This window comes from Serinus canaria, chromosome 20 (assembly GCF_022539315.1).
Source record: "Serinus canaria isolate serCan28SL12 chromosome 20, serCan2020, whole genome shotgun sequence".
Classification (NCBI taxonomy): Eukaryota; Metazoa; Chordata; class Aves; order Passeriformes; family Fringillidae; genus Serinus; species Serinus canaria.
Genome location: NC_066333.1, coordinates 8,073,710 through 8,095,991, shown reverse-complemented (window position 1 = coordinate 8,095,991; position 22,282 = coordinate 8,073,710). Strand labels below are relative to the sequence as shown.

The following is a 22,282-nucleotide window of genomic DNA, read 5'->3' as shown; positions in this document are numbered from 1 at the left end:
TGCAAATGAACAACGCCTTACAAGGAGAGAGGAGGAAAAAGAAACACCAACTTTATTCATCAGTGATGTGAACTGCGCTGGGTGGGAGGTGGCAGCTGCTGGAATAGGAGTTTGACAAGTCAGGCTGTGGAGATCCCAAGGAAGAGTTAAAACAGGACTGAGAAAAGACACAGGGCTCATACACCCAGTTCCTAAAGAGATGATGATGTTAAACAGTCTCAGAGCACAAAATAAACTCCCAAGTTTTCTCTGCCCAGCTCAGCTCTCCAGTCATGGGCCACTTCAGTGAGCATCCATGCTAAACTGGGCACATTAATCCTTGTCACCACTTAGCACTCAAGTGTGAGAAACAAACAGTCATTTGTGAGGGAAGGGCCATTGTTAAACCCTTGAGCTGAGCCTGGTGTGTGAACACAAATTCAGAACAATAAGGAGAGTACAGCCAATTCCAATAGGAACCGATGGATGCTGAAGTGGCTGAGGCAGCCCATGACACATCCCACATCCACCAGGATCACAGCCTGATCCAGGTGCTCTTCAGGAGCACAGACTCACTCCCACAGGTTTCCTGAAGATGTTCATCTTGTTTGGTTTTGCTGTCTCGCTGTGTTTCTGAGGTGTGTCTGCAGCAATGTGCAATCCCACACAACCTGAACAGCTCTGATCATATCTTCAGTCTCAGATTTTCTTGCTTGTTTGGCAGCCTGACCCTGCAAATCAGGCACTGCCCTGCCCAGGCTGACAGCTTGTTTTTTAATCTGTTCTTAGGGATAGATAAAAAAGGGGGCACTAAAGGAACCATTTCATTAGAAAAATTACTCACAGAATAAAAGGAAATTGGTTCCTTAAATTAAAAAAAAAAATGGTGTCCTTAAGATACTGGCATGAATTGCAAACTATTTTTGTTTTTTAAAAAAGCCATTACAATGCAGAAATCCCACCAGATGATGAAACCAGCATCTCTGAGGGAAGGACTGGCCACCACCAACACAGAATGTAACCAAGGGGAGAGGACATCCTTCTGTCCAAACACTTTCCACATGGCAGGGAAGAGCATTTGGCTTGCCTGGCCTGCTTCCAGCCCAGCCCTAAGCTCTCCCACTGCAGGGCTGCACACTGGGCTCAAACAGATCCTGCTCTTTGTGCTCATCCAGGGCCCAGTCCAACCTGGATCTGGGTCCTGAGGTTTTTTAGTAAAAGGACCCATGCTCAGTCAGCCACCTTGGACAGAAAAACCCAACTGAACGTGGCAAAAATCACAAGGTTCCCTGTGGAGCTGTTCCTGGATAGGTTTGGGAATTCTGATATGCTGCTGGCTTATTCCTCCAGCTATGGCACTCTACTTGTGGAACCAGGCAGTTTTCCATGCCAAGCCAGTGAGTTTGGCTACAGCATGGCCTGGGATACTCTTAACAGTCAAACTGCTGAAATCTGATGCTCCAGGCTGCTGGTTCCACCTCTGAGCTGTCAGTTTTCTGGGCTACAAAGAACTGCTCCCCCTCAAAAATGGAGTTCTCATATAAATCCCACAGTAAAAACCTAAAGGCAGAGAGCAGCTAAAGCACTTGACCTTTGATGTTTCCACCCAGCCATGGTTGGGACCCTGCCTGCACCTGTGCTTGGCACGTGGCCACAGACAGAAGCCACAGTTAATGGCAGGATGTGGGGCTGTCCAAGCCCCCTCAGCTGGTTTGTAGCCAGCAGTGTTAACACCTGAGCACCCACAGACTCTGGATGGAGCTGCTACTGCAGGGAAAATGAAGGAAAGAAGTGTGCAAGAGAGCAGAGAATTGTATCCCTTGTAGCTAGGCCTCATCCAAGGCTCAATTCACTGAATGCTTTCGGGGCTGGACGGATGTGCACTACTCCCCCTCCCACAAGAGCTCAGAAGCATCCAGAAACTGCTGCTTTTTTGCCCAGTTTTAGGCTGAGCAGCCTGAAGCCCAGCAGAGCAGGACAGCTCATTGAGACTCTGAGGCCAGGAGCACCAGGGACAACTCCTGCAGTCCAACACCTTCCTCAGCACCTAGAACTCAGTCATCTTCTTGTGGGTGTCTGCTTTCTTCTGCTCCCGCTGTAGCCTGGCTTCCTGGGCCTGCAGCTGCCCCAGCTGCTTGTGGGCATCAGCCAGCTTCTCCTCCAGCTGAGCTGCAGCAATGCTGTGCCTGAAAGCAAAAAGCACAGTGGCAATGTCATCCTGCATGGTAAAATCAAAGGCAACTTGTTCCATACCAGGAGGGTTTGCCCTTTCCTGTAGGGATTAGCCTAAGGGACCTGCTGAAAGCCAGGAATAACCTGATGCTCAGCACTATCTGTGCTAGAGAATGTCCGCCTGGGATGCTCAACAGCAATGCTGCAGAGGTGGGCACAAGGACTCCAGCACCTTTCCTCACAGAGCTCCTCTCTTTGCCACAGCCTGAATTCCAGTCAAAGGACCCCAGACACATCAGCCAGTGTTCATGCTGATCTGAAGCACACACTGAACTCTCTCCTCCCCTCCGCTTCCCCTTAAGTCCATCCAGACACATTTCACTTGTTCCTCCCACATCTCATTTCAAGCCCACCCCTCCCCAGAAGCACCACAAACTGGATCCCAAAGAACATTTTCCTACCGCCCGATGTTGCGCGCCAGGGCCTGCTGGATTCCCCTGATATCCCTCTGTGTTTGCTCAATCTTCTCCGTGGTCTGGAAGAGGCTGACACTCAGGGCTTTCTTGGTGCTCTTGCTGGCGTGGTAGATCTCTTTGCTGTTCCTCTGGGGCAGAGCCATCCCCCCAGCCTTGTCCCCAGCGCTCTTCCCACGCAGTTTCTCGTTCAGGAAGTCAAACACGTTGCGCGGGGCCTTACGGCCGCCTGGCTGGCCAGAGCTGCTTCCCTTTGCTCGGCATTTCCTCGATTTGCCTGGCTCCAGCTTCCCCTGCTTCTTTTTCTGCAGCACCTCAGCACACTGGTCCAGGGACTTCCCTCGAGGAAGCACCACAGCCTGCACTGGCTCCACTCTGCCCTCGCCATTCTTCCCTAAGCCTGAGGAGAGACTCCGAGTCATTACAGCATCCCCTCTCAGAGTCACCTCCCACCACAAGTTCACATTGACAGTCACAAGCTTAAAACAAGCCAAGAGGCTTCTGAAGTACCAAAAGTTAGAATTTCTGTCCGAGCCAAGGGGACCAGGAAAGGCCAGGCCAGGAGCCTTTCACAGCAGGAGATTTGTGATTCCAAGCCTGAGGGCATCCGTCAGGCTGGTTTCTGTGAAATCAGGTTCAGCCTCACATCCTCAGCTTCTCAAGCCAGGTTCTGCTTAAAACTGGTTTGGTTCCTCTAGGAGAACCCAAGCCAGGTTCTGCTTAAAACTGGTTTGGTTCCTCTGGGAGAACCGGAGACACAGAGGCCCTCCCAGAGCCCCCAAGGCTCGATGCAATTTGGGTGGGAGCAGCAAGTTCAGCAGGCTTTGAAGTCTGTGTCCAGGCCAGGAGATGCATTAACACAGACATCAGAAGCTTTGCAGATCAGCTCCCCTCCACCTCCAGCCTTTGAACATTCCACAAGGTTCTCACGGCTTTGATCATGAACTTGACCGTGCTTCCAGGTGCCTCCACTGTTTGCCATTACATACAGGGGCTGGTGCCCCACATGCCTGCACTTCCATGAAGTAACTCATCCCTCTTCCCTCCAACACTGCTGGGATCTACCACATTGCTTGAGCCTCAGCCAAGTGGCCTTCAGCACAGCAAAGCTCTGGCTTCATCCAAAATACTGGGTTTTTCTTAACAGCCCCAGGATCAACCTCTCCCCTTACCTTTTCCAAACTCATATCCCATCTGAACAAGCAGTTTGGAGCCAATGCCACGAGTATGGGCCTCCCAGCCACCAAAAGAGGAGCTGCAGGCAGGGGTCCATTCCCCATTCTCTGGAACCCCTGAGTCTATCACTGTGGAACACAAGAGGAGAATCAGTGAAACAGGAATTGTGAATAAAGCTGCTGTGTGCAGCATCCCTCACAGGACAGTACAATTCACTTCTCCAACCCTAAAAGCATTTGGTCATGCCTCCAGCTTTACTCAGTTCTTACTGAATTGTCACCTTCCATGAACACTGCACAGGGGGTGGCTAAAATGTGAGGTTTCACTTGATTTAATGCACATACCATCTCCCAGTTCCAGGCAGAATCACCCAGGAGTTTTAAGATTCTTTTCCTTCCTTCCAGGGTGATAATACAGACTAATGTACACATCTGAGTAGAATTTAGCACAGTGGCACCTAATACTTATCCTGTGCCTCCAGCTCCTGTCTCTGGTATGAGGCTCCTCCAGGCCACAGCATTAATTTTGTGTTATTAGGATCCAATAACCTCTGTCAGGTTAAATGTAAAGAGCTCTAGGACATGACTTTGTCCCTGTGATGCAGCTGGGGCACCACCAGAGGGACAGTGCTGCCTGTGCAACTTCCAAGAAGTCACTTGGGCACTCTCTGTGTCACCTTTCAGCAGTAAAACAGGGCATGGCTGTTCCTGCTGCCTCACTGAGGCACCAGAAGGACCCAACACTCCCATTTCCTTGGGTCTCACATTCCTGGGCCATGGATCTCCCAGGGATGAGAAAATCTGATTCACTTATTAACTCAGCTCAGCCAGACATGTAAGAAACAGGCTCAGAGCTTGGAATTCTAATATATCACACCCTCTTCTTCCTTGTGTGGGGAGTTCCCATGGAAACCTCCAGCCTTCGTTAGCCCAGGGATTTGCACAAAACAAAGATTTTAGTTTGCAGTTATAGCATAACATCAAGTTACTGTTCTCAATCTTTCAGGAACACATAGAGATCAACTGCTCTTTCATCAGAGGTGAGACACTCAGAGTGAGAGCTCTAGGACAGTCAGCCAGTCCCAAAGAAAAGCAGAACAAAATCCCAAGTCACTTTTGCTCACATTCTCCCCACTCCCTTACCTTTGGCATAACCAGAATCATCCACACTGTCCGCATCAGACTCGCCAGATTCAGCAGCATCTTCACTTCTCAGGGGTGGAATGACACTGTCCCCTTCCACCACGGCCTCCTTGAGCAGCAGGGAGTCAAATTTCACCGTGTAGTAACCACTGTCCACATCTACAGAGGGAACAGCAAGGACAGGAGCTGCAGCACACAGGGAGCTCAACCAGAGTCAGCTCCAGCAGAATGACACAGGATGGGGGGAGGCCCAAGGAACAGCTCTAGAAAATTCTGGGCTTAATCTGTGATTTTTATTTCTGTCTGAGAGGGGGAAGCACCCACTGCAATGAAAAGCTGTTTCCACAGCGCCTGTATTGATACCCAAAAGTTTATCTCTACAAATCAAGAAAGATGGGCTGTTGAGAAATGGAATTAAAAAGAAGTTAGACTTGCTCCCTTTGACTTAATAACAGTTAAAAGAAAGATGGAAAGAGGGAATAAACCCTCCCTCTTCCCAGGACAGAGGGAAGCCTGTATCAGCAGCTGCTGGGCAGGGCCAGCTCCCCAGGTTTTTGTTAAAACAAGACCAGATTATTGCCATTCTCACCTACTAGACATGTAAATTCCTGCAGTCCCTCCCTCTTCCCTGGAGCTGTTAATGACCTCGTAGTCATTTCCTTTCCACATTCTTGCTCTTTATCTCCCATTTCCCAGTCAATTCTCTCCTCTAGCCTGACAAAACTCAGACTGTTTCCTCAGCTAGGTCAAGACTGTGAGTTCAGGGCAGCAGCCACATTGTTTATGCTTTTCTGTCATTAACCACAGCAGCCAAGTCTTAGATCCACATAAACCTCAGCCTCCACCTTCCCCCTGGGCCCCGGGAAAGCCCCTGCCCCCCTCACCGGTGATTTTGGCCGTGTACCAGATGCCATCACTGTGCTTGGCCAGGCAGGCTGAGCCCACCCCCAGACTGCTCAGGTCGGGCTCCTGGAACGGCTGGAGCTCCTCCACAGACACCACCTGACCATGGGAAAACCTGCAGGGAAGGAGGAACAGGAGTTTTCAAATGAAAATCCTTTCCTTCCTCAAAAGAAATGCACACGAGTGTCGGGGTGAGGAACCTTCACCAGAATTATAATTACAACAGCACATGGTCAAACTTCCCTAGAGTTGTTCATGTTTCACTTTAAACACGTTATTTATGTCAAGGGACAAAGAATGCATCTCACCCCAGAGAATTAAACTTCCTTGCTAGTGACACATCCAATTAAAAAGTTCCTGGCTTTGGGGATAAACAGGATCAGAGAGAGGCAGGGCTCCAGGCCAGCACCTTGACAAAGGTGAGGTTCACAGCCCAGCTCCAGCCCAGCACCTGCACAGACCACTGAGGCTGATCCTGGTGGAGATCCACAAAACCAGAGCCTATACAACCTCCCTGTGCAACTGGAATGTGGGCATTACCCACAGACCTGGGTGCTTTGTTTTAAAATACTTCATCAGTTGTTAATTCATCCACTCAGTTCTGTAACATCCCTGCATCTTTCCCACAGGATTTTCCACTTCACCTGTGCATCAGCTATAGAGAACAGCCAAACCCATGCCCCTGCTCACCACAGCACATTTCAAAAACACCAAGGCACAATTTTTCTGGGTGAGAAAGCCATGCAGAGCACTTGAGGAGGAGGTTTATCCCTCTGAACCCTCCCACCCCTCTCTCTTTACCGACAGTTCTCCTTAAATCTGCACTTGTCATCCAGGAAGAACGGGCATGGCTTCAGGGACTTGTGGGTGGGGTACAGGTAGAGCACCCTGACCCCTGCACTGCCATCCTCCAGCTCCTCTGTCCCCACAATCATGGCATTGTGGTACTCCAGGGTCCCCCAGGAGCTGTAGTAGGGGGCTTTAACCTTCATCCCACTCAACTCCTCCTCCTCCTCTCTCTCAGACTCCTCCTCCTCCTCACTGCACTTTGATTTGGATTTATCCCCTGTTTCTCCCTCTCTCTCTGAGGAGATCTCGTTGTCATCAGCTGGAGGCTGCTCATCTGTTCCAAGCCCAGCAATGGCTTCCTTAAAAGCAGCATATTCCTCATCTTGGGCAGAGCTCTCCAGGTGGGAATCCTGCCCTGGGAGACCTGCTGGGGAGGAGGAGGAGGCATCTGTGTCCAAAGTGGCCAGAAGTTTGCTCTTTTTCACAGCCACCAGGCTCGACTCGGTCAGTTCAATGAGCTGCTTCAAATCCTCCTGCAGCTGGATCAGGTCCGACTGCTGCGATGGGTCCTGGCCCGCCCCCAGCGCCAGCTCCACCTGCTCCAGCTGGGCATTGTAGGTCTGGATCGCTGCTTCCAGACTCTCTTCATCCATTCTCAGCACAGGAAAGGCGCTTCTGCCCGCGTCCTCTCCACGAACTCAAAACACATTCAGAGTTCACTCAAGCACTACTGGATAACAAGTCCTCGCCCGCAGAAGCGACATCTACCCGCCGTCCCGCTCTTTCCCTCGGAAATGACCAGGGCGATGCTCCGGCTGGAAACAGGCGGCAAGAAGCGACGGGAGAGTCCGAGGAGAGGCCGGGCCTGGCCCTGCCCTCCCCCGACACGGAGTCCACTCTCCCCCACCGAGCCCCCGCACAGCACCGCTCCTCCCACAGCCTGGGCGCTCCCTCAGCCCCAGGGCTGCAGCACCTCCCTGAGCCTCCACCGCCACCTCGGCGGCCCCACTGCGCCCTTAGCCGCCTCAGTCCCTGCGAGCCTCCTCCATGACACCCGCCATGACAACCCCACTTCCGGCATCAGAGCCCCCACTTCCGGCTGCGCTGGACAGCGCGTCACCCGCTCCGCACTCGGAGTACCCGGGAGGCCGGCGGCGCTTGGCATTCCGGGAGTTGTAGTCCATAGGTTCCCTTCGCACTGCCATCGCAGGGGCGACAGGACTACATTTCCCAGAAGCCGGGGGCGCGGAATGGCGGTGGCTGGTGGCGCTGGGGAGTCGTGAGAGGCGACTCGGGCTCCGACGCTGACACCGGCGCCAAGGCCAGGTGAGGGGACGCGGGCCTCGGGCTCGGGATCTTTTCCTCGCCTGCTGCCCTCGGGAGTTTGGGCCGGGACCTGCCGCTGGCCCGGGACGTGGCGCGGGGCCATTAGGGGGAAATGGCGGTAGGGTCGCTGTTCCCCTTCGGCCGTCACTGGCCGTGGCAGGGCAGGAAAGGGCCGGATCTCCCGGATCTTGTGGAGCTGGAGGGATCTGCCGGTTTAGAGAGGATCTTCCGGGCTGGGGAGGAGCAGGCCGGGGGTCGGGCGCGCCCGGGATCAGACGCTGTCCCGAAGGGGAGCGGACCGGGGTTCCCCCGTGCCGGTGGCTGCTGTCCCGGGGTTCGGCAGGAGCTCCCCGCTCTCAGCTGGGGGCGAGGGGTGGCCTCGGTACCTGTGGGATTGAAGCCCCTGGCCCTTAGGTGCCCTGTCATCCCTCACCGTGAGCCCCCCGATCCGATTCCTGCTTTGGAGCACTTATTTCCCTTTAGGTAATGGTGTTTGACTTCAAAGTGGTTGTTTAACCACGCACTTGCTTAGAGGCAGCTGCCTCTCAAAGGCTCTGCCTTGGGGTTCCCTTTATCTGTGTTTGAACAGAAGGGTTGTTGCAATGGCATGTGAGTCAGCTGCAGCACTTGGTGCCAGTGCTTCCTGCATCCCAGCAGAGCTGCTGGGCCTGTGTGTGCACATCCAGGTGTGAGCTTCTGTAGGTTCTTGCTCAAAATTCCTGTTCTCTGTATTTGTATGAAGTTTTCTTCATATTCTTTGGGTCTTACATTTACTGCAAGAGGTGTTCAAGTCCTTTCTAAGTTCCCCTTTAAACCCTAAATTTGATCTTGAGCTATTTTCATTATCTCTCTTAGATCTGTGATTTTTTTCCTGGGATTGCCTAATATGAGATTTACTGATAAAAGAATAGCATCATTTATTTGTTTGGCGTTGTGGCGTGAGAGGCTTTTGGGAATGAGCTGTTTGCTAATTGATTTCCTGGCATTTGTTGCAGGAGCAGGATGTATACACTGCTGTCAGGGCTCTATAAATACATGTTCCAGAGGGATGAGTACTGTGTCCTGATCCTGGGTTTGGACAATGCTGGTAAAACTGTAAGTGCTGTTTATCACCCTGTGGAGGGGCACACACAATCCTAAACATCCTCCAGGTTAAATCTTCCAACAAGGGTCAATCTTTTTTCAGCTGTGTCCTGAGTTACTTTAGTGATGTCGCACCAAGCAATCAACTTTTCCTCATTACTTAAATTTAGTACAAGCTTTCAGGGATGTGGCTGAGCTTTAGTAATCCCATAATCACACGTGATCCCTTCTTTCCTTGCTAAAGTGGGGAGCAAGAAGAGTGCTTTGTCCAAAATTAAGTAGGGCAGTGTCTGCTCTAGCAGGATTGTGCAGAAATGAAAAGACTAGTTTGGGGTAGGATTACCCCAGCCAGTAAAATGTTTGACAGTAAATACTTTGTATTATTCTTTTTCAGACCTTCCTTGAACAAACTAAAACCCGATTTAACAAGAACTACAAAGGGATGAGTTTGTCCAAAATCACAACCACTGTAGGCTTAAACAGTAAGTAAATTCTCATGGATTTTTTCAGCTTTCTAGCACAGATAGACACAGATAGCTGTTTTGTGTTTGAATTGTTTAAGAATTCAGAAGGGCAGAATAGTGCCTGGGTGCAGAGATTGTATCTCCCAGCTGTCCAGGTCTTTTTGTAGAGAATAAAATAAGACTTTCTTGTTTTAGGAGGAGAAACTCTTGAAGTATTAAAACTCCAGGTATCCTATTTCAGTACTATCCTCAAACTGTATTTCCCTGGAGTTCATTCTCTGGCCCAATTCTGGAGTTATTTGCACCAATACTGCTCTATATTTGTGATCACTCTGTGCAGGTTTTGCTGTGTTGTTGCAAGCAGCTGCTGCCTGGGATTTGTTCCCCTACAAGCCTGTCCTACCCCAGATTTTTCAGTGGGGTGTTCAGCTGTCTGTGCTTTACAGCACCTGTAGTTTCCATTGGATTGCAATTTCTTCCTTCCTTCCTTCTAGTTGGAACTATTGATGTTGGCAAAACTCGGCTCATGTTCTGGGACCTTGGTGGGCAGGAGGAGCTGCAGTCACTTTGGGACAAGGTTAGAGATGTGGTTTTGTTTTGTTTTGTTTGATAAATACTTTTATTTATTTATTTATAAGTACTTGATGTTTGTTTGAATCAATGTTTGATTTTTTTGCCCAGAGAAGCTGTGGCTGCCCCATCCCTGGAAATGTTCAAAGCCAGGGTGGATGGAGCTCTGATCAGCCTGATCTAATGGGAGGTGTCCCTGCTCCTGGCAGGGGGTTGGAATGAAGTGGTTGGCCCTTTCCAACACAAACCATCCTGTGATTCTGGGATTTATTTTAGAACTGAGCCACTACAATCACTTGGTAATCACACAGGCTTATTGATAACCTCAGTATTTAGCATTAAGATTTTTTCAGAGATTCCACTATTTCTGTGCTTAATATTTGCATTATTGGTTGCAGATAGCAATTACTAACCCAGATCACTCTGTCCAGGCACACTGTGGATACAGCTGCCTCTAACTGATTGATCTCCTCCACATGTACCAAAACTGTACCAAAATCAAGTCAGGAAGAGGAGCAAGTGATCCTAGTGGATTGACACCAATATCTGTGTTCTCCTTCCAGTACTATGCTGAATCTCATGGGGTGATCTATGTTATTGACTCCACTGATGAGGAGAGGCTCTCTGAGTCCAAAAGAGCTTTTGGTAAGTACAGTGTGAACAAATTGTCCTGGAAGGTTGTATCAAACAAAACTGTAATGCAAGAGGGAGCTTCTGGCTTCATCTCTCTGTCCAGAGAATCTGTGCCAGGCATTTGTACAACTTCCAGAACTGGCTAAACGTGGTTTTGTTTCTGTCCTTTGTAGAGAAGATGATTACCAGTGAAGCTCTGGAAGGGGTTCCCATTCTGGTGTTGGCCAACAAGCAGGATGTAGAGGTAAAATATGGAGGATTTACATAAATTAGCAAATAAGCCTTGGAAAGGTGAACACTCCATTCATGTTGAATTTGTTCCACAGTCCTGAGCTGATCCTATGGTACTTTCCCACCACTGGAAATAATTGCTTTGAATTTAGTTGTAATTTTTTCCTTTATCTTCCAGCCCTTTTTCAGTGCCATGAATGAGTTTCCTACAGGCACATAGTTTTGGAGCCTTTATGTAAACAGAACAAACTGCATAGCTATGGTGGGTGTTCCTTGTACTGTGACTGGCTATACTGATGCTGTTTTTTCCTGTTTATTCAGAAAAAAAATGTTTAGTGCCCTTTGTTTATGCTGCTCTTCGAAAACCCAGGAATAGCACAACAGATGTATATGAAGCAAATCATCCTTTCCCCATAACTGGATAAGATCTGTTCTATAAAACACTTGTTTGTTGTAGAGCATTCCATCAGTGACAGCAGTGAATGGCAAGGAATGCTCTTTTCTGATAATTTGAATTCTTTCCATTGTATTCAGAGCTGTAAAGCTCTTGGTTTGGGTTTGGCAGTTCGTGGGTGGTGCAGTGTTTAGGTGACACATCCTGGGTCATCCTTACTTCCCCCCAGCATGGAAAAAAAAGAAGAGAGTGCCCAAGGTGGTCGTGGTGGTTTTCATGTTTTCCTCCTAGGAATTGTACCTAGAATTCCAGGACTGCAGCTCCAGTGAATGGTCTGTAGATGGAGCAAGAGGCTTGCAGTAGGATTCGGAGCACCCGGCCTTGGGGCTGGGATCAGTCTCTGTTCCAAAGGATGCAAATACTTCTGAGGTTCCTCCTCTTCACTTTACACTTGTCTGAGCGATTGCACTTGTGGAAACACGTGAGGCTTCCATAGAAATCACTTGGCTCTAAAGCAGGGTTTCATGAGTACAGCACAGATTGGTTTTTGGATCATCTAATTTATCTAGATTAGTCTTAGAAATAAGAGAAATGTAGTTCCATGTAAAAACATGAGATCAGGACTGAACTCCTGATTTATGATCCTGGCTTTGCTGTGGTCTCTGAAATGTGGGGAAATGTTCTGTCTTTTTTCTGTGGAAAACAGAATATTGACTCTCATATGTCTGTACAACCCCACAGCTTTTCTGCAGGGAACAGCCTGCACTCTTGCCTTGACCTGTTGAGGATAAGATCCAAGCAGTGATTTGGAAATTTGTTCCAGTTTCTCTCTTGGTTGCATATACAAAGTTTCTTACAGGCTGTAGATACTGGCTCTTCTGACACTCTAACCAGACTAAAGACAAATAATTGAACAATTTGGCTTCTTTAATTGCTAGAAAGAGATATTTGGAACAGCCTTTCAAAAGAAAATCTGGCTTCTTGCTCCCTCTGGAGGGTCCAAGACCAGCTCACAGACTTAGTGCCTCCATGCAGTTGTAGAGCTACAACAAGAGATGAGCAAAGCGAAAGCCACTGGAGGTTTGCCTGTTTGTAAGAAATACCTGCATTGGATGTTTAGAGGTCCACTCCTACACAGTGATCTTGGATATGGAGCCAGCAAAGAGACATCAATGCTCTTAACAAATCACTAAGGGAATTATAGCTTATTTTTCAGTAATTACTGAGGTTCACTTAAACAAAATTGAGAAAACTTAGTAGCCTTTTTCTCTTCTTCTGATTTAGCAGAATGGAAGATCTCTGGAATAAAACTGATAATTAACATTGATAGAAATTATTCTGCTCTGTATCTCCAGACATAAAACTAGGAAATTCTCACCAGCGTCCCTCTGTCCTGAACCATGATAAGGGAGGATAAATGGTATTTTAACCTTGCTGGTATTTGGAGATGAAGGGTAGTTCTTGATGATGATAGAGGCCAGCAGAAGGCTTGTGGTCCAATACATCAGAAATAGTACATCTGACATAGTTTGTTTTTTAAGTGTACATTCTGTTATCAAGATAACAAAAGTGCTGATGCAACCTGAAATTGCATGAAGTGTTAAGAATTCTGCTGTGAATCCCAGGGTACATTGTGTCCTGTCAGCACTGCCAAGCATGAGTGGTATTTGGTCATTCCAGGAGATAAAATATGGGCATTGACTGCAAAACACCACTTTTAATTCTCACAGTACTGAATGGGATATTTTATGGTATCAGGAGAATGCTCTGTGTTCAGCAGGGGCTTCAAAACTGGATTATTTTATAAATAATTTAAAATAATTTTGAAGGAAGGAAATTGTTTAGGTTTTTAAAGGAACTATTGCATTGTAGAAGAAATTAATGATGTAATATCTGCTAATTTCTGTGAACTCCCTTTCAACTCAGAATGGCACTTTTGAAAATATGGCTTATTGCAGAAGAAACAGCAATATCAGAATTGATAATTGCTGTTTTGATGTGAATGCAGCTGTTGAAAGGTTTACACAAGGTATGCTTTATATCCTATGCTTTACAATGAACTGTTGCAATTTGAGGATAGAATGGCTCATTATGCCACACTATTCAAAATACTGGAAAAGCATGACCTGTCAAAAACAGCATCTGAAATTTAACAGTCTCAAAATTACTGGGTGCTGTATGATGACCCATGTCTGGGAGGAAGTTTTGCCATCCTCATCTAATGGTAAATTTTGAAAATTTAATTTGAAATCTCCAGAATGTTGAAAAGCCTCCTCATGCCTCTGAAAAATGTGAGGAGTCATGGTGAGTAGCAGAGTACTCATTTCCACACAGCTGTTAGAAAACAAACCTTCTGCATGAAAGTCATTCTAGTTTCCAACTGAAGACCTCCCGCAGCTTCCCTGTAAAATTAGTTTTCATTTCAATAAGATGATTTCAATTGAGGCTATACTATTTCTTCTTTAAATTGAAAGAAGCTTAAATTCTAATTTAAAATGAACTCGTAAAAAGGTGGTCCCAGACCAGTCCCAATTTAGAACAAACTCTAATTTAAAAAGGTAGTCCCAGACCATAGGTCAGGTGAATCAGACTGTTATGTGAAATAGTATTTTATTTAGGCAATCCACCTCGCTCTTGCTTCTCTTCTAGTTCCATTCTGATGGTTGTTACCCTTGAGATGACTGAAGAGCCTCTACTTGAGATTTTATGCATGCTTCTGGATTTATCCTGAGAGGAGAGCAGGCAGCAACATTGTCTTTGCTCCAGTGGATTTGGGAAATGGGCAAAGGCTCTGCAATGCCACCTTTTTTTGGCTAAAACTTGCCTTGCTGCTTGATAGACTTTTAGGTGTGCCATTGCTGAGTCTTACTTTGGGTAATGAACCCTTCATAGGAGGAATTTGGTTTAGTCCTGGCTAAATTATGGCTGGAGGAGCCTTCATCAAAAGCTGTTTTACATGTGTTATTCTGGGGAAGCTGAGATGGAAATCTGGTTCGTCATGTGTTGTGTGTGGGGTTCCTGTGAACTGCCTGAGAGATACCATCATTCCTGAAAGGTCACTGTGGATTGTGGTATTGTAATGGAGCACTCTTGATGTGATTACAGATCCAGCTTCCCTTCTTTGCCTTTGGCTTATGGGTTTGCAGCTGAGAAACAAAGCACATCTGTAAACAAATATTTTGTAATGTGGCTGGGGAGAAGGGGAACTTGGAAGCCACAGCTGACATTTTCACATTTTCCCCTGAGTATGAGAAGCTCAGATGCCCCTTGCTGAAGTGGCAGACAGTCAGCCCCTGCTGTCACATGAGATTCCAGTTCATGGCTTTCCCTGGAACACTAAAACAAGGCATTGATAGTTTGGTGTTACCTGTCTGCTGTGCTGCTCTACTTCATCCCAAGGGGAAAATGATGTTCCTCAAAACAGGATTGGTGATGCAGTGGCATCCTGCTCTGACAATGTGAGTGGTGCAAAGTCTCCTCAGAAGCAAAACTCTTTCTGATGCAGATTTCCTTAGAAAGCCATGGCTGGGCAGCTCTGTGGAAGGTGGGGCAGGTCACAGCTCTACCAGAAGGTGGGAAGGGGAAGGTGTAACAGTGGTTTATAGTGGGAGATAAAAAAGGCTGTAATTGTTAGCTGCACTGGGAAGAGTGAACTTAAAGGCTTCAAGGATGGGCAGGGTGAAGGATGTGAGTTCTCTGTGCTGCTGGGTGTGTTCAGGTGTCTGCTAGTGGTGTTGGGAAGTTCATTACCTGATTGCTTTGCTACCTGTGCAAGTAGAAGTTGAGGAACCAAGGACATCGCCACTGTGCTCTCTGTTGCTACTTTGTATCGTGAACACTTTCTCTGTTTTATTTTAAAATATTTTAAAATGTATCATCATACAGAAAAGGAGAAGGAAAGGTTAGACTCAAGAAGAAGAAGAAAAGGATTCACTCAAAAGTATATGATTATACAATGATACTAAACTACGAGAAGCTTCAAGTTTATTTCAAGAAACATTTGCTCAATTTCAGCTGCTAAGTCTCATTGAGTGAAAAAAACAAAGATGTGAAAAACAGCTCAAATTCCTGACATGCTTCTCCTTCCCCATTGTTGGGTAATTGACTTGTCCAGGGCTTTGGTTAAACCAGGAAGCATTTGGACCTGCCTTTCTTACTGGGCAGTGGACACCATACCAGGCTTTTACAAATCAGTAGAGAATGGTTGATTGTAATCTCTTGCCCATCTTGCAGACCTACTGGTTTGAATTGCAGCTCACAAGCCCAGTCTGACTCCCTTTCAAGTTAGTAATTGTTGGTGGTTAATTTTTTTTAATTAACAGTGTATCCTGTGGCTGACAGCTCATCTGTATGAACTGCACATTTTTCTCTTGTCAGAAATCCTGATCTAAATTGTTGAGGGTTCTGCAGAATGATGTCAGTAATGTTTTTGGATACAGTTTCCAGGTCACTGATTGAAAGGGCAAGTTTAAAATGCAGCTGAGGTCATAAGAAAGTACAGTCATCAAAAGTTGCACAGTTAATGGAACCAAGGGCACTGGGAGAATTGGGTGTTGTTAAACTCCTTGCAAGCCATTTCTTACGATCCCTTCCTACGTATAAGCAATGAAATCTACTTCTGTTGTCCACAAAAATTTCCTGTATTTTATATCTCTAGAATCAGTGTTTTGCAAGTGGATGGCTGGTAATAATTTTCATATTTCTGTTCTCTCAGAGTTTATGTTCATTTGGCCAATCCTCAGGACTCACAAAGGGTCCAGTTTGGCATTTGTGTAAATATTTGTCCAAAACACGTATGTGGGCCTGACTGAAGGTTCCAAACACATACTTGAGATTTGTTGGAGGTCCAGAAGGTCTTTGTTGAGAGGAGGGAAGGTGGGCTTGGGGCCAGCTGAAGTGCTTAAATGGCTTGTCCAAGACTTCTGAGGGAAAAATGAACACTGAGTGCTCAGGAAAGTGCCAGTCCAGATTTTAGTTGGGCAGGTTTGCTTTTGTTGTAGCTTTAAGATTTTTGTGGTGCCATTGTGATTTGTGTGGGGAAGGTAATCACTGACTTACTGGGGAGTTATGATTTGTGGTGTTGTTCCCAGCAGCCTCCTGGCAGATTCACAGAAGTTCTGGACCTGCTGGGGTTCAAGAGCACAGTGACATCAGGCATCAGAAAATGTGCTGCATTCCGTGCTGCCAGCATTTTCTCTGAGTGCAAACAGAGAAGTGCTGGTGGGACATGCCTGTAATGCCAAGGAATGTGCTGAGAACTGAGGAAAAATCACAGCTTATTTTGTGAGAGTGCCCAGGATGCTGGCAAAGAGTCAGCTGGGCTTGTGGCAGGGACACTGTTTCAAAAGGCTTTGTAAATATTAAAGCTCTTGTAGTGTCCTGTAAATATAAGCTGTTGAGCAGCTTGGAAGGGATATTGTTAGAGGATGCTGGTTGTGCTCATTTTCAGGACTGTTTGCTTAGGGCTGTACAGATTAAGAATCAGGGAGGTGAGGCACTGTGTGTACTGTCAGCAAACAGCATTCTCTTTGTTGAAAAAAGAATATGCTCGTTTCTTTGGAATGTAAAGAGGTGAATTTACTGTTGTCGTGGTTTGAAAGGAAATGAAGTTTTTTGTGATGGTGTGGGCAAGCCAATCGGTGTTCAGATTTAATATTGGCACCTGGTTTGTCCACTGAGGGCAGGATACGCCTCTGAGAACACAGGGGTTAAAAGCTGTGATCTGCCAGGGGAACTTCCTCTTGGAGTCCCGCTTGAGAGTGAGCAGACCCCCCTGCCCAGATCTGGCTGGGCAGGGGGGGAGGGGAGCCATGTGGCCGGAGGGAGAGGTAGGCCAGGCCTGGGCCCAAGGGTGGAGGAGAACATTGCAAGGGCTTCGGGCAGCCATCCTCCATTCCCACCCCGGAGAGAGGGAGAGAGAGACAGAGCCGGTGCCGGTGATAGTGGCCCGGCGTGAAGGAGAAGGGGGGGGTGCCCAGCAGGGCAGCCAGGCGTGGGAGTTGATGAAGCAAACCGGCAGAGTCTGGGACTTTTAACCCCTATGAGGAAGATGGGAACCTTGCAAAAGCTGAGTCTTCCTGAAGTTGATGAGATTGAGAAGATGTTGAGATTGAGGAGATGTTGAAAAGAATTCTAGGTGGGAGGAGATGATGGAGTGGCTTTGGGCTGGACTTCTCTTGTGTAGCCACGGCAGAGCCACGGGTGTTTCTGTGACACAGAGACTGCGTTCTAGGGGGAGGTGATGGCTCAGAGCCAGGAGAGTGCAGTGATGTGGAGGAGTGAACAGAGACGACGGGTGAGGAGGGGGGTGGTGGTGCCCTCCGCTTCGAAGAAGAGAAGAAGGAGATGATCTCTGTTCAAGAGACCCCTCGGCCCCAGGGGGTGAAATTTGGGGGGGACAAGTGTCCCAAAAGGAGAAGGACTGTGCTCCCTTTGGAACTGGACAAAGTATCCTTAAAAAGAAAAACCCTAGAAGCAGCTCTGATCCATGTGCAGTGGTGAGAGCACTGGACATGGAAGGGATGTGGCGCAAGAGAGACTTCTCTCTTCTCGAGAAATTGAGAACTGATTATCTAAAGGGTGGATTTGGTGGTAATGGAATTGGAAATCTAGGTGGGGGGAGGTGGAAGAAATTTGGAAGGTTTTCATCTTGGGTTCTATGTGTTTTGTGTGTTTTCCTTAGTGTTTTTCTTTGTAGTTTTAGGTTAATAAAGTTTTTTTTCCTTTAAACCTCAAGTTGGAGCCTGCTCTGCTCTGTCTCTGATCACATCTCACAGTGGGTGCCAGGGAAGGAGGTGATCTCGTTGGGGCACTGGCATTGCGCCAGGCTCAAACCATGACATTTTGGACATTTTGGTTGGTGGGTGAGTGGGTTTAACCTGATAGCACTGCCATCCTGACTGATACAAGATTGCAGTCATGGTAGGATTCATTGTGGAAGAAGGTCACCATGTCTTGTAGCACAAACAAGCTCTACTTTGGTTCCCTTTGCAGACTTGTCTGTCAATACCCGACATCAAGACAGCATTTAGTGACTGCATTAACAAAATTGGGAAGAGAGACTGCCTGACACAAGCCTGCTCAGCCCTTACTGGGTGAGTATGAGAAGGGGTAGACTGAGAATTGGTTGACTGAGTAGCTGTGGGGTGTCACACACAGAGCAGCACTACACGAGTTATTAAGCCTTGAGAAGGAGCTCTGTTTCCTTCCAACACTGACAGACACTTGTTCAAGATCCTTGGACTTGCACCAGCTCAGTAACTTCATCTGTAAATCCTGCCTGTAAAACACAGTGGAAATGTATTCCTGGCTGAGAGCAGTGGGACTTGGAGGCATATTTGTTGTCCTGTATCATCCCTTCTCCTTACACAATAATCCTTGCAGATGTTGGTTTGCTGCAGCTCCTGGTTTTCAGGTTAGAAGTCAGTTGAAAATGTCACTGTTGATGCCTCTGCCAGAGAAATGGGTGGTGCATCACTGCTGGTGCCATAATTATGTTTCTGCTTGCATATTCTTTGGCATGCAGATGAGCTTCATGATGGGGTGATATCACAGTTTCCAGGAGTCCTCTTACATGGGGATGCCTGTGGTTTAAGATTTGATGACTAAAACAGACCCTAATTTGGGCTTTCAGGGCTGCGTGCCTTGACCAACCCACTGCATTCCTGAGGTCTCGGCATCATTGTTGCGCATCGAGTCTTGCAGTACATTTCTTATTTGTACTTTCAGTTCTTTAAGTGAAAAGTGCTACTTGGCATAAGTCAAATGTTTTATTCCTGGTGGTGGAAACGCTTCTGGCTGAATTACTGCCTGGGCTGAATCTAGAGCTTTGAATTTTTTTCTGTGTTATCATACAAGCTACTGCAAAAGATAACAAAACTTCTTGAACCGTGAAAAAAATTTGTTGTCTGCATTGCTACAAATCACATGCTGTTAAGCAGGTGAATGACCACAAGAACAGAGTTCAAGCACTGACTGGAAGAGATGTATTAGATAATAACCCTATTTGCACAAACATTTCTAGTTTTGATCTCTGTGGAATTTCCTTTCAAAATTCCAGTTTGAGCTTGCACTAAAACAATAACTCATGGAAGTCATGGCTGGGGAGCTGTACAGACCAGCAAGGTGTTGACTTGCTTGGCAGTCCCAGCACAGATGATTACACAAAGCTGGAACCAAGATTGCAAGATCTTGTACAACTAGTGTGAGGTTTGTGGCAAAATGACCTCAAACCAACTGTCAGGTGGGTTTGATGCTTGTTCATCCCAAGATTTCCACAGAGTTGGTGACTAAGTTGGGTGTAGACTTGCACAGACACCAGAAAAATAAAGGATGGAGGTATATATTGCTAAGCTAAAAGAAATCAGATCCCTGTTGTTTGCCTACGTGAGAAATAACACAGAAATACCAGCAAATAACTGTAGACCCCCTCCCTCCCTCATGTAAGGGCTCAGTTAGGGCTTATATGATCTATGTTTCTGTTCTTGGTTGCTTCTTGTTGTTGCTTTATTTTAAAACCTTGTTTGCTTGCCTTCCTTAGCAAAGGGGTGAATGAAGGGATTGAGTGGATGGTGAAGTGTGTGGTGAGGAACATCCACCGCCCCCCAAGGAAGAAGGACATCACGTAAGAGCTGCGAGCCAGCCAAGCAATGGACAATCTCTTTCCACACACTTCTGTGTTCCCTTTAAAGAAGGTGATCCACTGGATTCCTATTACACCTGATTCTTTCCTAAGTTTGGAGACAAATATTCTCTTTCTGTGTCTAAAAAAAACTTGAGCCAAGGATTCCAACTGGGTGGGGGGTGGGAATCTCTTACACTAAGTATTGTCATTGGCCTCTGAGCATCCTATGTAGCAACCTACACATTGTTGCCAATGCAAAAGACTTAATTTTTCTGCAATCTTACTTTGTGATTCCTGACTTGTGAGTCTAACAGGCTAGAGGCTGGTGACATGAAGGAACTCCTGAAGGAAATGCATAGGTGAATGTTGAAGGGGAGGAACAGCCAGGGGAATGGCTGTTCCTGCTAACTGCCAAGATCCTTGCGGCTCCAGCCCCATGTTCCTGCAGGGTGTTAGTGGCCCTGTTATGCTGCTGTTTGTGTAGTGGGGAGAGACAGCATTGATTAGAACTTGATTTTCACTCGGGGTGTTGGTTCATAACTTTGACCTGTGGTAAAAGCAGATGTGGAAATCAGCAACTGCACAGTGGTCATTGGATTATGGAATTGTTAATGCTGGAAAAGACCTCATCAAATCCAGCTGTGCTGGTTGAAATGTATATTCCTACCAGGACACCGATTCCAGAAGCACTGCCTTGCTCTGACTGCCAGTCTCTATGTGCATTCTCTTTAATCCTAAGAGTAATTGAGATCTTCTGTAACTGGAGTGAATCAAGGCCCTCCCTGTGATCTTTCTAAGGTGAAAACAACCTCTAGGCAGGAAAAAATCAGTATGCAATAAAGCTTCCTACTTATTTGAACTTCCCTGGCTGAAACAGTGGTATTTGGGAATGGCACTACTTAGCCCTTAAGGGGGTTTTTTTGAATTGTAGGAAAAAACAGCAAGGCAGCACTCAAAAGACAAACAGTGCTCAGTGCTTACATCACCTACGCAGCTAGATCTGCTGATATATCATTGTGTTTTCCCTGAATATGAGTTTTTATGTGAATTTCATGGTGGTTTGGCAGTGGGTGTTGCTCCTCTGCTGTTTTATTTATTCCTGGCACTGGTGAATGTTCTGTGCTGTTTGCTGACATGATGAAGGGGCCATCATTCAAGCTGTACTTGAGCCAGTCTGTAGTATTTGTTTAAAGTCTCTTAGTTGGCATCTGTCAAAGAACTTTCTGCTGAATTTCCTGCATGGAACTCATAGAAGTTTTTTGAGAGAGAACATCATTTATTTGCTCACATTTGGATCAAAGCACAAAGGCAGCTGGGCTGTGTCATTAAGTTCATGAAGTCAGCAGAAAAAATTGCAAATTGAAGAGCAGAATCTTTGCTCCTCAGCAGGAGAAGTAAGGCTCCTTCAGACCTAGCGAGCCAGTCATTTTTCTTGTGTGTTCTATGAATGTGAAGGATCCCTTGGAAATCACTCACCCACTGTAGGAAGTGGGTGTTGGGTTTTTGTTGGGTGCTGCATGTGATGCAGAGCTGAGATTTTAAAGAGTACTAAAGTTTTGGAGAACCAATGGCCTTTGATTATCAGGGGCATCTCTCTCACTGGGCTCTTTTAAAACACTTGGAAAGTCTGGTGTTTTCAAGGTGGCTTTGTGGCCCTGGCTGCTTTGGTTGGGAGAGTTGGTGCTGACAATGAAACTGAAGATGTAAAACAGTAACTAATGAACAAAAGTACCTTGCTAAGAATCAAAACACTTTAGTCAAGTAGCTTGAAATGTCTATTTCTTGGGACACAAGGGATTTTCCAAGATTTCCACATACTGTTTTCAGATCTCTTGCTCTCTTTTTTTCCCTGGGAAACCAGAAAGGACAAAACAGTTTCTAGACAAAGACTGCTTTGTGGTGCCTATCAGCAGGGTGTCTTAAAGCCCATGTTTTGACCTCAGAATTCCAAATTCTCAGGTGTGGGAGAGTCGTTTTCTCAGAGACATGCCCAAGCTGGGATAGGTATGTATGAGTGTGCTCTGGCCCCAGCAAAACAGGGAGGATTTCTCTGAAACCACCAGTGTAAAGTTCATTCTAATTCAAAGTGACCTTCCACAGCAGTATCCCAGCAGATGGGACAATTTTTTATATTTTGATCGGAAATGTAGTGATTTTTCACATTTTATACTTACAGGAAGCACAGACTTATTTGAAATGCTTTTTTTGTTTCAAGTGACCCCTCTACCAGACCTTAAAGCAAGAATGTTTCTGAATTCAAAGTACAAATTTAGTCAGTTCTCCAGATTTTTGAGACATTTGCATTGGACTTGTTTTGCCCATGC

At 46.6% G+C, this 22,282-nt stretch overlaps 2 protein-coding genes across 2 annotated transcripts; one reads left to right on the top strand and one right to left on the bottom strand.

The window, feature by feature from the left end:
• Nucleotides 1-28: 28 nt before the first annotated feature.
• ZGPAT (zinc finger CCCH-type and G-patch domain containing) lies at nt 29-7,733 on the bottom strand. Its single transcript, XM_009093067.4, has 6 exons — nt 6,647-7,733; nt 5,827-5,960; nt 4,943-5,101; nt 3,797-3,928; nt 2,613-3,024; nt 29-2,165 (listed from the first exon to the last, which is right to left on the bottom strand). The coding sequence occupies exons 1-6, from the start codon at nt 7,285-7,287 to the stop codon at nt 2,027-2,029; spliced, it is 1,617 nt and encodes a 538-aa protein (XP_009091315.1). The 5' UTR covers nt 7,288-7,733; the 3' UTR covers nt 29-2,026.
• A 60-nt stretch (nt 7,734-7,793) lies between these two features.
• On the top strand, nt 7,794-20,817 carry ARFRP1 (ADP ribosylation factor related protein 1). Its single transcript, XM_009093066.4, has 8 exons — nt 7,794-7,960; nt 8,956-9,055; nt 9,438-9,525; nt 10,002-10,084; nt 10,641-10,722; nt 10,884-10,954; nt 18,329-18,429; nt 19,875-20,817. The coding sequence occupies exons 2-8, from the start codon at nt 8,963-8,965 to the stop codon at nt 19,960-19,962; spliced, it is 606 nt and encodes a 201-aa protein (XP_009091314.1). The 5' UTR covers nt 7,794-7,960; nt 8,956-8,962; the 3' UTR covers nt 19,963-20,817.
• The last annotated feature ends 1,465 nt before the right edge of the window (nt 20,818-22,282 follow it).

Bases quoted from the DNA above. Each gene is read 5' to 3' on its own strand.
- ZGPAT (XM_009093067.4), bottom strand. From the start codon at position 7,287: ATGGATGAAGAGAGTCTGGAAGCAGCGATCCAGACCTACAATGCCCAG. The intron at 3,025-3,796 runs GTAAGGGGAGAG...GTCTCTCCTCAG, and splicing joins GGGATATGAGTTTGGAAAAG to GCTTAGGGAAGAATGGCGAG. The intron at 2,166-2,612 runs GTAGGAAAATGT...TTTTGCTTTCAG, and splicing joins CTGGCGCGCAACATCGGGCG to GCACAGCATTGCTGCAGCTC.
- ARFRP1 (XM_009093066.4), top strand. From the start codon at position 8,963: ATGTATACACTGCTGTCAGGGCTCTATAAATACATGTTCCAGAGGGAT. The intron at 9,056-9,437 runs GTAAGTGCTGTT...ATTCTTTTTCAG, and splicing joins TGGACAATGCTGGTAAAACT to ACCTTCCTTGAACAAACTAA. The intron at 18,430-19,874 runs GTGAGTATGAGA...TGCCTTCCTTAG, and splicing joins GCCTGCTCAGCCCTTACTGG to CAAAGGGGTGAATGAAGGGA.